Genomic DNA, 14410 nt, shown 5'->3' on the forward strand with positions numbered 1-14410 from the left:
AGGCTATGTTTTCCATTCAATGTTTTTATGTACTCAACAACGATAGGAATTATCTACTATTGTGGTATAAGCTGTATCCCAGTTCTATATTTCCAACTGTTACAGATAGTTGTTCAAGGATAGCTTTAAACACAGTATGTGACAGCTGAAAGATCATCTTTCTCACAGCTTATTGAAAGTCCTAACAATTTCAATGTAGTCTTGTGTTACCTCTAGTAGTAACCTCCCAGCTTCAAAGAGCCTTTCAACGTCAAAGCTAGAAATCGGATAGCCATTTTGACTTACTTCTCCTTTATTTCTTATATACAAGTTGACATGAAGACATTATTTCTTCTTTCAAGGTATCTCTTTTTTAATCCTATAACTACTATTAAAATAATATTAACACACTGCACTCAGTATGCTTGCACTTTGCTAAAGTGTTATCTGTATTTGTGGTTCAACAGTCCTATTTGGTTTTCAAGACTCCCCATCTGCTCCCATCCTTTCTATACCATCTTATTGTCCACTGTTTCCTAAATCAGCCACTATTGGCCCATCAGAACAGCTATGTCACTATACTACACAAACACCTCATCTTACATATGCTTACATGCTTACATCTTATATGCTTACATATGGAAAAATATTTCACTGTTCTCTACATTCACATCTAGAGTGTTCTAATTAAAATTACCTCATCTCAATTCTTCATATTCTTCAAGATTATGTCCCATTTTTCTTTTGTATCTCCTACAGTATTTACATGGTTGCAGCTCAATAAATAACTAACTGGTTGTTTCCTAATCAGATGGGCTGCTTCAATTGAGTAGCATGTTTTCAGGAAAGAACATGGGCTCTGGAGTTGGGTGGAAGTGGGTTTGACCTCATTGCCAATGCTTACTAATAATGTAGCATCTGGACAAGTCTGATAAAAAATCTGAGTCTTTGTTTTCTATTTTGAAACGGATATACTAATACCCATCTCCTGGAGTTGTTGTGAAGGCGGAATGAGGTAATGTGAAAATAATACTATGCCTGGCATCTAGCATGTGCTCAATAAACAATTTCCTTCCTCTAATATATGCTATTAACCTTTCTCTGAAATACTGATAGAAAAAAGTTCTGGTCTAGCTCCTGTATTTTTCCCAAGATACTGGTCAGGAAAGTTGAACAGTTAGGAAGAAATTTTGGAAATTTTCCAGAGTGAAGCAGGAAATTGAGGTTTCATGGAATTCCCATGTTGAAGCACTAGTTTGGAAGCACAGGATAAGAGAGGTTGGATTATAGGATGATTGAATGGAAAAGCACTAGACTAAAGCACCAAATCTGGGTTGAAGTCCACTTGTCCGTGCTAAATAATTGGGTACTCTTGAAAAAGTCATTTAGATCTTTGGGTCTGTTCTCTAATGAGTAGAATATATCGGACTAGATGATTTTTCACGTCCCTTCCAGTTCTAAAATTCTGTAACTTTATGAGTAGCAATGGAAATAATGAGGTATAGAAATGAGGTTGAAGACTGATGCCTGATAGATTGTGGTAGAACCATTGGTAAGCTGAGGTTAACACTGGGGAAACAAGGCTCATCAAGATACAGAGTGCACATGACAAGAAACAGACCTGAGTTAACTATTACCAATCATAAAAGTAGGAGAATTTGTAAGCTGACTATTTGTATTAACCAAAATATCTTTGTTATTATTAATATCATATATAAGCCATTTCATAGTTTCTCATATAGTATCATATTTTATACCCATAACAAGCTTTATAATAAATATTTATATATGAAAATTTATATGTTTAATTGTATGTAAATGATATGTAAAAAAATCTATATAAGGAGAAAGAGACAGAGACAGAGAGAGGAAGACAGAGGGAGGGAGAGAAGGAGAGAATATATTCTTTATATCTTGGGTACTTAGTTGACTTTGGACTCTATTTTACACCATGCATGGTTATATTGCGTATTTTGTGGAGTTTATAGTTCACTCATTTAAATAAATTTAGTTTCTATGGAGAGTTATTAGTCCTCAAATGATTATATAATACCTTATAAATAAGGACATTTAGGTTTTGGCTGAATTGTTAGCAAAGGAACATACCATAAAAGACTTGTGGAACTTTCAGCTTTACTTAGATCAATGTGCCCCATTTGTATCCTGTTTCTGGAGCACATAAAAAGCACATCACTTCTCTAGTGATTGGGTTGATCAAACTTGAGTATAGAGAGACTTCAAATATCTGTTGAGTTTCTCTAAGATGCTCTATTTTGTTTTTGTTTTAACCATTATAAAACTAATGCACCCACCTTAAGAGATTTTATAAGCAAAAAATCTTCCATCAATCATAGCAGATTAGACAACCTCTTCATCATACAAACATTTCCAACTAACCTGTAACTCTTTCTTCAACGAATACAGATAGAGGTCTGTAGCTCCTATACTGACTACTTTTCTTACTATAACTCTCATTTTAACCAATGATTAAGAGTCCATGATATCCTTTTATTCTGTTGGATGCTGAAGGGAACTTGGAACATGGTACTTGTACTAAGCATTTCACAGGTTATTTGCATATAAAAGCCTAAAGAAACACAATTAGCTAAATTATTTCAATTAAATGGTGTGGAATAGAGTATAAATTTAAAATCTCAGGATAGGGACATGTTAACTCTTTGAAGGAAAAAAAAAAAAAAACTTTTGCTTATTGAAAGATTAAACACTTGGGAGCCAAATCCTAAAATTTACCTGAGAGGCATTTTGCATCAATGAAGGTGCTATCTGGCCATTTAGCTCCTTTCCTAATATAATGCAAAGCTATCTTGTCTCCAAACTAAAAACTTATCATGAGGCTCTTGTGTAATAATTGTTGTCACCAATTTCTGAATACAATTTGGTAGGCAATACAATGCTGACAGAAATCCAAGAATTTTAGATACAGACCTGATGAGTCATCTCACTGAATATCCTCATTTGACAGATGAGGGAAAGGAACACCATAAATGTTAAATGATTTCCCATAATTTTTCTTTAAGTATATTTCAATTTCACCTCTACCACCGATCAACAACAACAACAACAAATATTTAAAGATGTGTATCCAAGAGACATGGGAATAATAAAACTAAAACCATTAAAATAAGAGGCTAATAACAATAGAGCAAAAGTAGGCTACAGTTACATCAAATTCACTACAAAAAAAAAAAATGGAGCATCAGTCTGGGCAAGCAGACATTCTGGAGAGCAAACTGATTGATAGGCAAACTTCAGCTTTTAGGATGAACATTTCTCTTTTTCATGTACATCAACATAACCTTCTTCTCTAAGTAAATACTCAATAAGGAAGCCTTCTCATCCTGAAATAAGACCTTAAACTGTAATATTTGGTCATCCTAAGCATCCTAAGTGTTGTGCCCCACAAAACAACTCAAAATGCTCCCAATTTCTTTATTCTTGGTTTAGAGTCCCAGGCTGATTCTCATCTCTATCTTTAGCACTTAGATTTTTACTACTTACCATGTGTCATCATGCGTTAGGAACTTTTTATTGAACTTATCTACTCATTAAAGAAGCTGGATTAGGAAGCCTATAAATTCATTGTCCATAAGAAATGTATTAGCCTAGGGGCACCTGGGTGGCTCAGTCTGTTAAGTGTCCAGCTCTTGATCTCAGCTCAGGTTATGATCTCATGGTTCATGAGGCAGAACCTCATGTCCAGCTCTGCACTGACAGTAAAGAGCCTGCTTGAGATTCTCTCTCTCTCTCTCTCTCTCTCTCTCTCTCTCTCTCTCCTTCCCCTTCTGATTTTCTACCTTGCTCATGCTCTCTCTCAAAATAAATAAATAAACATTAAAAAAAAAAGGACATGTATCAGCCTAAATGACTTGGTTGATACAGTCTCAGGTTTACATATCCTTATTTCTACTATATTTTCAAAGCCCAGCAAAACGTCTACCGTTTAGTAGGTGTTTAGCAGTTTTTTTCTGAATGAATGAGTGGCCACAGAAGCATATAATCTAAAGTTTCAAAGACAAACTTGTTTTCTGCAGAAAACAAGATAGAATTAGGCTAAGGCCAAACAATAAACATTCAGTAAGGTTTTTATTAATTGTTTTTAGTCTTAAAAATTTTTGTGATGTAGAAAATTCAAAGGTGGCTGAATGTATATTTATAAACCATACATTAGTATTGTTTACAAACCATACATGGGCATTATTTATATAATCTAATACAGATTTAGAGGTTGCCAGTTCTTTTTGTCCTTAGAATTTTTTTGATGGGAGTTTTAAAATCATGTAAGCATAGGCATTAAATCAGTATGCTAGACTGACCTTTGCTAGAATGAGAAGGAATTTTTAAGAATTCCTCATCACTGACAATACAAATGATTTTTAGGGCTTAAATTGAAAACATTTAAGGATATAAATAGATATAATTTTAAATTGCAAACTATAATTAAAATGAAAGGAGTTTCATGTTGGGGTTACATAAAATGAAAGAATGTATGTTTAAGGTATAGGGATTTTTAAAATTATTTATTTATTTATTTTGAGAGAGAGAGAGAGAAAATGCGCGCGCGGGAGAGGGACAGAGAGGAAGCGTGAATCCCAAGCAGGTTTCACAATGTCAGTTCAGAGTCTCACATGGAGCTTTATCTCACGAACTGTGAGATCATGACCTGAGTCCAAATCAAGAGTTGAGCACTTGGCCAACTGAGCCACCCAGGCGCCCCTAAGGTATAAGCTTTTATAATGCAGGAGATTCAGTCATTTCAAAAGAGCTGAAAAGATCGCCTTATGATTTCTCTGTAGAAAGAAATATTTGTAGATGATTTACCTGGATAGTTTCTACCTCAGTTTAATGTATTTCTATAATTAGGCTGCTAATTCAAATAGTTAGCTGCTCCTGAGACTTCATATAAGAAATAAAATTTCTCTAAATCAAAATTTATTTTACATTCATCAGGGAAAAATATCTTACGGTGAGTCGTTCTATAAGATAAAAAAGAAATAATTTTCAGTGTGCATTCCAGCATATATCTGGATTTTCATGCATTAATATTACTTGAAATACATTTTATTTCCACTTGAGTGAATGAAAGATGAACTGAAATTAAGCTATTTTTTCGGGAAGGGGTATTTCCCTTAGATCTTTCTGTGTTTAGGAAAATAACATATTAGCTGCATTTACACATTTCTAAGAGTGAATCAATATTTCTTTTTAATTAACCTGATGTTTTAGGAAACCAAATAATTTTGGATACTGTTATTTTGACAGAGTTCCTTCAAGGTAGAGGCTGATTTACCCTGTAAATGGTAAGCTTGACTTTATAGTCAGAAAATGCAGCTATCACCTATATTTAAGATAATTGCTTTAAAAGATTATTTGCAAGAGTAATTTCATAACTCTTCATGTCCCTGGGTCTCTTTGCCTGTGATTTTGAGTTAAATTTTTTTTGAGTTTGTTTCATTTTCTTTCTATTGTCGAACATTCTTCCAACCACTCAAGTAATTTATTAATTTTTACTGTGAGTGTATGCACACTGAGAATGTTCTCCTGCTGCTTTCAATTAAATCTGCAGCTCCTTGCTCTATTAATCCATTAACCTTAATTCTGAGGCATGCATCCAGAGATTATTATTATAAAACATTTGTGGCAACCTCACTCTTATTTCAGGAATATTTTTTAAATTATAGAAAAAAGATGATGTCCCTGAAAAAAAAAAAAACACACAAAAATCAAGAATAAAATATGCTTTTTACCAAACTTAAAATAAATTTACAGTAACTTCAAATAATACATAGATTTGTTCCTAATGCAATAATACTAAAAACAAAATTCACTGTGATTATGGGAGAAGTATGATGTACCAAAAAGGGCTGGAATTCAGTAGTTACTATTTAGTATCAGATTTAAAATGTGAATGAGGAAATGTTTTCAAACCAGCATTTTCTTGGATAGCTAGCAGTTTTGTTAAATCTAAGCATATTTGTTAAATAAAATAAATACTCCCCTGGAAAAAAATGCTAAACAGTTTATCACATTTCTCCATTTTAAGTATTTTTACTCATGACTATTTAATATTCTTTACAGATTCTTGCAGTGTCAAAAGTTTTTTTCAATGTCTGTGATCTCTATTTTACTTTAGGTCTTCACTGGGATCTTCACAGCAGAAATGGTTCTCAAGATTATTGCCATGGATCCATATTATTATTTCCAAGAGGGCTGGAATATCTTTGATGGAATTATTGTCAGCCTTAGTTTGATGGAGCTTGGCCTGGCCAATGTGGAGGGATTGTCTGTACTGAGATCATTCAGATTGGTATCTACTTAGACTATGTTTATATTCTGTCACTGGCATAAAATTTATTTTGAAAATGAATCAATGTGTATCTTATATTTACTTTAGTAATATTTTAAATCTACATCAATATGCATGATACTCTAAGAAAATACATAAATATTCCCTTTAAAACTAAGAATGATAAAAATGGTTGAAGCATTTCATAATGATTAGTTATAGAGGGCAAATTTAAAAACACATGTGGTCTAAAATTATGTTTTAAATTCATTAACATTTTTTTTTGTTTCAACTCTGTAAAGAAATGCAAATAAAAACTTCAGGCCTCAATTAATCTTAGCTTTTTTTTTAAGATATGTGAATATTCTCATTTTTTTTAATGTTTATTTTGAGAAAGAGATAGAGCATGAGTGGGGGAGGGGCAGAGAGAGGGAGAGAATCCCAAATCTGCACTGATAGTGCAGAGCCCAATGCAGGGCTAGATCTCACGAACCGTGAAATCATGACCTGAGCCGAAATCAAGAGTCAGACGCTTAACCAACTGAACCACCTAGGTGCCCATAATCTTAGCTTTTTATCAACCTTACTTATATTAGTGGGAACTACTTTAAAGGAACATGTAGGAAAATATTTGATACCATTAGCATTTAAAACAATGGTGTAACAAACGTTTTTATATTTGTCAAAAAAAAATTATTTCAAAATATGTAAAATTTTATTGGAAATTAAGTAAAATGTGTATTTTTTTCAAATTGAAAGGAAGACTTCATGTAAGTTTTTTAAATCAAATTTGTTTATTTTAGTTTTATTTTATAAATATCCATTAAAATATATAAGTCAGATTTTTAATATTTCTTTTTACTCTAAAATGTAGTCTGAGGGTGACATTAGTTTACCCAATCCAATTTAATTTAAAACACTGTAATCAAAATATTAATTTGTTTCTAGGGATATATCTGCTGATTAATCAGAATGTTTTATTTATTCTGAAATATTTTCTTTTACTTTTACATTTAAACGATATGACTTGATTTACAATTCTAGTATTGTTAACTCTTTTTTTCTGGATTTGAATTTTAGTATGGTTTGAGATTTTCATATCCCTCAGAAGTAGGTCTATAATATGGTATACTAATAAAATAATGTCTAACTAACTTCTAAAATTATATTGTAATTATACTGAGAGTATTTTTTCACTTAATTACAGCTTCGAGTTTTCAAGTTGGCAAAATCCTGGCCCACCCTGAATATGCTGATAAAGATCATTGGCAATTCTGTGGGGGCTCTAGGTAATCTCACCTTGGTGTTGGCCATTATTGTCTTCATTTTTGCTGTGGTTGGCATGCAGCTGTTTGGTAAAAGCTACAAAGAATGTGTCTGCAAGATCTCCAGTGACTGTCAACTTCCACGATGGCACATGAATGACTTCTTTCACTCCTTTCTGATTGTGTTCCGCGTGCTATGTGGAGAGTGGATAGAAACCATGTGGGACTGTATGGAGGTCGCTGGCCAAACCATGTGCCTTATTGTTTTCATGTTGGTCATGGTCATTGGAAACCTTGTGGTACGTATGTATTACAAATGCTCATATTTAAGAACAAGATCAAACTGTAGCAAGGAAGGTGGCCTGATGCAATAGACAGCTCTGGTTTGATCTTCAGTAACTTAGACTCAAATCCCAGGACTAGCACTCTGAGTTTGGGGGAGTTTCTTAGCTTCTCTGAGCCCAAAGTTTCCCAACTATGACACTGGAATAACAGAGCTGAAATCTTACGGCTGGTGTGAGGATTAACTGAGGTACATTTGTGAAAGTTTGGGAGCAAAAATATTAGTTTTTTTCTTTGTTTTTCTTTTTCAAAGCAATGCTTTTATGAAGACTAATTTAATCCCAATATTACTGTTAAGGCTTGAATTATTTTTTTATCCTATTTTTACTTTGAGAAGAAAATGATCTCCAGTAAATCTAAAAATATAATTGTCTATTTTATATTGAAATTGATCTTTGCACATTCATAGTTCATATTGTTGGCTTACTCAGAGGCATAAGTTGCACATTACCAAATTCTGAAGATAAATTTCAATAAAATAGGCTATTATACTGTAGCTATGTATTGTAATTATTCAAATGCCTTGGAAATGGTCTAAATATATCCTTCCCTGAATTTACTTTATTAAAAGAAAATAAGTTATTGCAGTTTAAGGTTTCATATGTATGGACACTGACAAGATTTTAAAAGCTTACTTTCAGTTCTGACCTAAAAGCACAAATGTAAAAGCACAATTTGCATATTTATGTGATTTGATGCATAAGTTTCTCAATTATGTGTGGACAAAGTGTTCTTTATGCCATCATACTGAACCTTTCCTTTGAGAGGTACATTTCCAGTTAGACTGCTTAAAAGAATGCTTGTGGAGGGATGCCTGGGTGGCTCAGTCAGTTAAGCATCTGACTTCAGCTCAGGTCATGATCTCATGGCCTGTAAGCCTGGAGCCTGCTTTGGACTCTGTATCTCCCTTTTTCTCTCCCCCTCCCCTGCTCTCACTCTGTCTCTCTCTCTCTCAAAAATAAATAAAAATTAAAAAAAATTTTAAGAATGTTTATGCAATAACTGTAGACATGCATTTTTTTTCAGAATAGTATATTAGGAAGCTCTAGATTATGAACAAAATGATACAGAAATAAGGAAACAAACTAGGGTTCTTGCTTTGATGGCAAGTGTGTTAACCTTATATATTTGCATTTAGAAATCTCTGCTGTTATAAATTTGTGGCCATTGGACGAAGGAATTTATATGAAAAGTATACTGTTTTAACACATACCACTAGGCTATCAAATACATAAATTCATTATTTATACACACAAAGCTAGACACATTCTCTAGACAAACTAATAAAATGAAGTAAAATGACTAAAATGATCTTTTTTTCTCATTGGCTAAAACCATAAATTTGGATTTTTGTCTCTTCACTGGCAACCCTGAGTAGACAATTAAAGTCTTAGAAGTTTTCTTATTGTCCTTCTTCACGAAAGAAAAGGCACTTGTTTTATCGTTTCACCGTTACGGCAGGTAGAAGATTTCAGGTCCTTTAAATAGTGTGTGATTAAGACATGCATCTGAAATACAGTAAGCATTCGTTGAATTAATTTTAGTAAAGATCTATGAATTCCCTGTTTAAGTTATTAATTTATGAATACTTCATATTAATGTAGCAAATTTTCTTGTTTTATTTTAGGTTCTGAACCTCTTTCTGGCCTTATTGTTGAGTTCATTTAGCTCAGACAATCTTGCTGCTACTGATGATGATAATGAAATGAACAATCTCCAGATTGCAGTAGGAAGGATGCAAAAGGGAATTGATTATGTGAAAAGTAAGATACGGGAGTGTTTCAGAAAAACCTTTTTTAGAAAGCCAAAAGTTATAGAGGTCCATGAAGGCAACAAAATAGACAGCTGCATCTCCAATAATACTGGAATAGAAATCAGCAAAGAACTTAATTATCTTAAAGATGGGAATGGAACCACCAGTGGTGTAGGTACCGGAAGCAGTGTTGAAAAATATGTAATCGATGAAAATGATTATATGTCATTCATAAACAACCCCAGCCTCACTGTAACAGTGCCAATTGCTGTTGGAGAGTCTGACTTCGAAAACTTAAACACCGAAGAGTTTAGCAGTGAGTCAGAACTAGAAGAAAGCAAAGAGGTAAGAATGCCTTTAAAGTTTTTGTGGCATTTCCTATAATAACCATGCATTATGGTTATTTAGTATTTTCATTATGCTTATATGCATTATTAAAAAGTATACTGAAAGTCATATATATGACAATGTTGGAAAATTATGAGCTATTCTTTATTGGGAAATCCATTCATACAAATTCCAACTTTCCACAGGAAATCATCAATCTGTGTAATTAGTATATTCATCTTCTTGACAGTTTGAAAATCTGGCTAAAAATTGTGGCCTGTCAAAACATCAACCTTATTTAATACATTCTATTCTACACTACGTTATGCTCTTTAGATGAATCAATGAACCGTATTTTATTGATCATTGTGAAAGTGTCATCTCCTTACCTTCTTTATTAGGTTTTGCTCTGATTTGTAATGTGAAAGTTTTGTGTAGCTTTTGTTCACCTCTGGAGGTTTATTGACTATGACAGAGTGTTATTCATTTATGAAAGTGTTACACATATTAGGAAAGTGCAAGAAGCATTTACATTTTGCCCAAGGGTGAGCAAATCTATAAGGTATTCCAGATTAACTTGAAAAATGCTAAGAGCTACTTAGAGAACCTCCACTTGAGGATTACAGTTAAGAAGTAAAAGTTGAAAATCTGCTCTTATTGTCATATTACTGTTGTTCAAAATAAAACAAAGAAGAAAGGGAATTGTTCCTACCGTGTGATTAGAATTAATAGGATCCCATAATAGCCACTTAATGGTATTAATTCTGCAGTTTTGCGTTGTGAAAAACAACATTAAAATTTTTACTACTATTCATTTTTGGACATCTAACATCCCAGTAGGAAGTAAGTCCAGTACAGAATTATAAAAGACAGATTTTAGCTTAAGGGTATGATATTTAGCACCACAGGAATCAGACCAATGATGTCTGATTTTGTGAGCATATTTTAAAAACCTCTCTTTTTAAGAATGGTATCAATAGAATTTGTATAAGTAATAAGTAGTTGACAATGTCATAACTCATAGTTCCTGATCCTTTCTTTCAGGCATTTCAGCACTGCTGAGATATATTATAATACCAAATTTGAAAATATTTTTAAGAGGTACAAATACATGCAAAATGAGGTATAATATTCTTGGAATTCCACTCAAAGTCTGCTTAATGAGCTCAATTCTAATTTACAAATTGCTCATTCTGATAAAATAAGAATTTAATTCTAATTTTATTTTTCATCCCCCAAATAGTCCTATTTAAGAAAAAACACCAACTAATTAATGAGCACTTATTGAGCACTTTCTGTAAATCCAGCACTCTGCTGGGCTACTAAGAGTAAGGAAGAGTTAAAGGAGAACTCTATAATATAACCCCTTTTGGGAAATCTCAACATCTTTGAGGAAGCTAACATTAATTCTTAAAATCATTCAAGACCTATTAAAAAGTTTTATCCTGCAGGACTGAATATAAAAATTAGAGATAGTGAGAAACAGCAAGAACATAGCAAGCTGCTAAACGGAAGAGATAAAATTGAAACAGGCGTCCAAGTTTGGGTCAAATATATGATCAGGAAGCCAAAGCAAAACCCTACCAAAGGAAACTCACAGTTGAGAATGGGCTTAGTATTAAGGTGTAACAGTGGAACAATCAGCATGAATAAAGTACTGGTTGAGAAGATACTGGAAAATATGTTTGGGTGAGTAAGGTGTTTCAGAATGTAAAATCTTTGAAGTGGAAAAGTTTAGAATTGGCGATACAGTCAATAAGGAGCTATTTGTTCTGAAGCAGGGGAAAGTGATGTTTTAGGCAAGTTTGTTTGGTATCAGTGAATTTATCTTGGGGAATGTGGTAACAATCATTTGATAGCAATGAGGTGATGAAATTCTGGGCTAAGGTGATAAGTATGGGCACTGAGACCTGGCAGTTTGACAAACTAGTAAAGAAAGACTCCGGGAAACTGGAAAAACAGTGATGCCACTGAAATGACTTCTTAGAAAGGTTACCAGGTTTAAGTAGGAAGAGGAAGAATTCAATTGGAATATCCTGAATTAGAAGTGATCATATTGGGAGTAAAACCCTGGAGGAGAAATCAGGGTTTAAAAACAGATTTGATAATGCAGATTTCATAATTACCTGATTCCCTGAAAATAGAGGAACTTACCAAAGAAGTTATAATAAAGAGAAAATAAGGTAAGATTAGGGACAAGAGTAGTTTGGGGTCAAGAAAGGGTTAAAAAAAACCCAAAAAACAAAAAACAAAAAAAGACAAAAAAAAAGAGGCAGAGAAACTTTTGCTACATTAATGTCATAAATTTTATCACATTGGATTTATGGAAATTAAATATCTTAATTTCTTTCTACCAAAAGGTTGATTTCCAGAATATTTCAAAAACTCTATAGTGCCCACAGGTATTTCAAATGGTTGCTTAGAAGAATATCACCTCATTGTCATATCTTCTTAATTGCTAGAAAATCATACACTTGGTGTGTGGAGACACAATGACTTCATTATTAAGTTCTGGAAAACATTTTATCATCTGAACAAAAATTCCTTTTCGGTGACTCTTTTTATAACCATTCTATCCTCTTCCAAGCTAAATTTTGGATACATGGAAACCAATAATAGAATGTAATGAAATTAAAATTATGTAAAATAGCTGGAAAAATTCATCAAACTAAATAGAAAAACTAAAGACTTTTATAAAGCTAGGATAAAATTTCAGATTATTTCAAAAAGTAGAAATAAATTAAACACATTTTATATGGATGATGTTTTAAATTAGTACTAAAAAAAACCCCTGAAAAAGTAATAGGGCAATTCTCATATATGCTCACACAAAGATTAAAAGTACATTGTTCTTAAAAATAAAAGCAAAAAATTAGCATGTTCTAACATAATACAGTGGGTTTAAATTCCAGCAAAGTTCAGTTTTAACCTGAAATTTCTCAAAACTGCTGGCACTGAACATAGGTCACATTTCATATGCATATTTATGTTGGCTGGGTTATTCTTTCTTAATAACTATTGCACACATACACATACACACACACAAATGAAAAGTAACATATCCATAAAGTGACATTTTGGTTCATGCTTCTAAGTTTTTGACCACAAGTAGAAAAAGAACATTGAGCTATGCTTTGACGAGCACAGAATATCCTTTCTTTTTGCTGACAAAGTAAGAAATCATACAACCTAACCAACAGAGTGATACATTTCTCACTAAAAAACAAAACAACAACAACAACAAAAATCCCTGCAATATATTTCTGCTTTAAGAAAAGGCAATAAATTAATCATTAACTTAGATGGTATTTGAAAACTCTAGTCACTCTGCTCCTTACATTCATATTTGTCATATTGTATAATGAGCTAAAGTACAATTGGGAGAAATAATCCCTAAAATACTTGTTAGAGATAAAGATATGAATTGCTGTTATTATATCTGTAACATATATATTTATACATCTATATCTAAATCCATTATATCTATATATATTGGTCACTAACATAAATGAGATGGTATGGAAACAAATATAAAGCTTTGCATGAAAAAATGTAAGAGAATTAAAGGTATAGATTTCAAAACAGTGATCTTTTTATATTGGAAAAACTTGGAATCATACAAATCTTGTGACAAGATCGTAATGTAGAATTTTGTTTTTATGTTTTTAAAGTTCACGTAATCATGATTTCTTGGAATATTTATATAACCGAGTTTTTACAATTTTGTTTATAAAAGGTTTTATTGTCTTCCTAGGTGAGGATATAGAATAAATGCTCTTAAGAATCATATTTGAAGTTGAATTCCAAAGCACAATCTAGCAATATCATACTCTGACCTTCACTGCTTACCATTCTTACTTCTCACAGGGGTAAAACCAAGCTGGAGCCATCAAGAATGCAACTCTGGTGTTTTTTAACCAGCCAGAGGCTCGTGCCATCACTTTTACCCGGGTTACCCAAGCAAGTTGTACATGTACAATCACTTTCTAAGTAAATTTTGACTGGCCTGCATGCTACTCAGCTCTGTTCCTTCCCCTGCCATGGCAAGGAAGTGCCAGATGTGCCCAGCTGCTCTCTGCTGAATCGTGTGACACATCACAGCATGGTCAGGAGACACGGGCAGTCCCACATCATATTTGATTCTGCTAATGAGTTTTCCAGTATAGCCTTTTAAACTTTTAAAAGCAATGATTGCATGCTCTATAGGATTTATATCTATTTTAAAATATGATAGGAATGTTTAAAGTTCAATGTAGTCAAGAATTTAAGAGAGCATGCATTTTTTTTATTTCTCTGCTTTTATTTCATTAAAATAAGACCACAACTCTTTGTTGTTGTTGATTCAGCCCTTATAAGTAAATTGTATACTAAAATGAGTCTCACAGGATTTTTTGATAGTGCCATTTTCAGATCATTATATTCAGATTCATGAATATAATT

At 32.8% G+C, this 14410-nt stretch overlaps 1 protein-coding gene across 5 annotated transcripts in view; it reads left to right on the top strand.

Annotated features, from left to right (window-relative positions):
- SCN3A (sodium voltage-gated channel alpha subunit 3) overlaps positions 1-14410 on the top strand; it is a 114683-nt gene that overhangs the window by 72844 nt on the left and 27429 nt on the right. For all 5 annotated transcript variants that reach the window (XM_019458056.2, XM_053908095.1, XM_019458069.2 and 2 more), the window contains 3 exons: positions 6131-6304; positions 7491-7847; positions 9518-9988. In XM_019458056.2, coding sequence (XP_019313601.1) covers positions 6131-6304; positions 7491-7847; positions 9518-9988 — 1002 coding nt within the window. The remainder of the gene's footprint in view (positions 1-6130; positions 6305-7490; positions 7848-9517; positions 9989-14410) is intronic.

This window comes from Panthera pardus, unplaced genomic scaffold (assembly GCF_024362965.1).
Source record: "Panthera pardus isolate Hobbes unplaced genomic scaffold, ASM2436296v1 HiC_scaffold_10, whole genome shotgun sequence".
Taxonomy (NCBI): domain Eukaryota; kingdom Metazoa; phylum Chordata; class Mammalia; order Carnivora; family Felidae; genus Panthera; species Panthera pardus.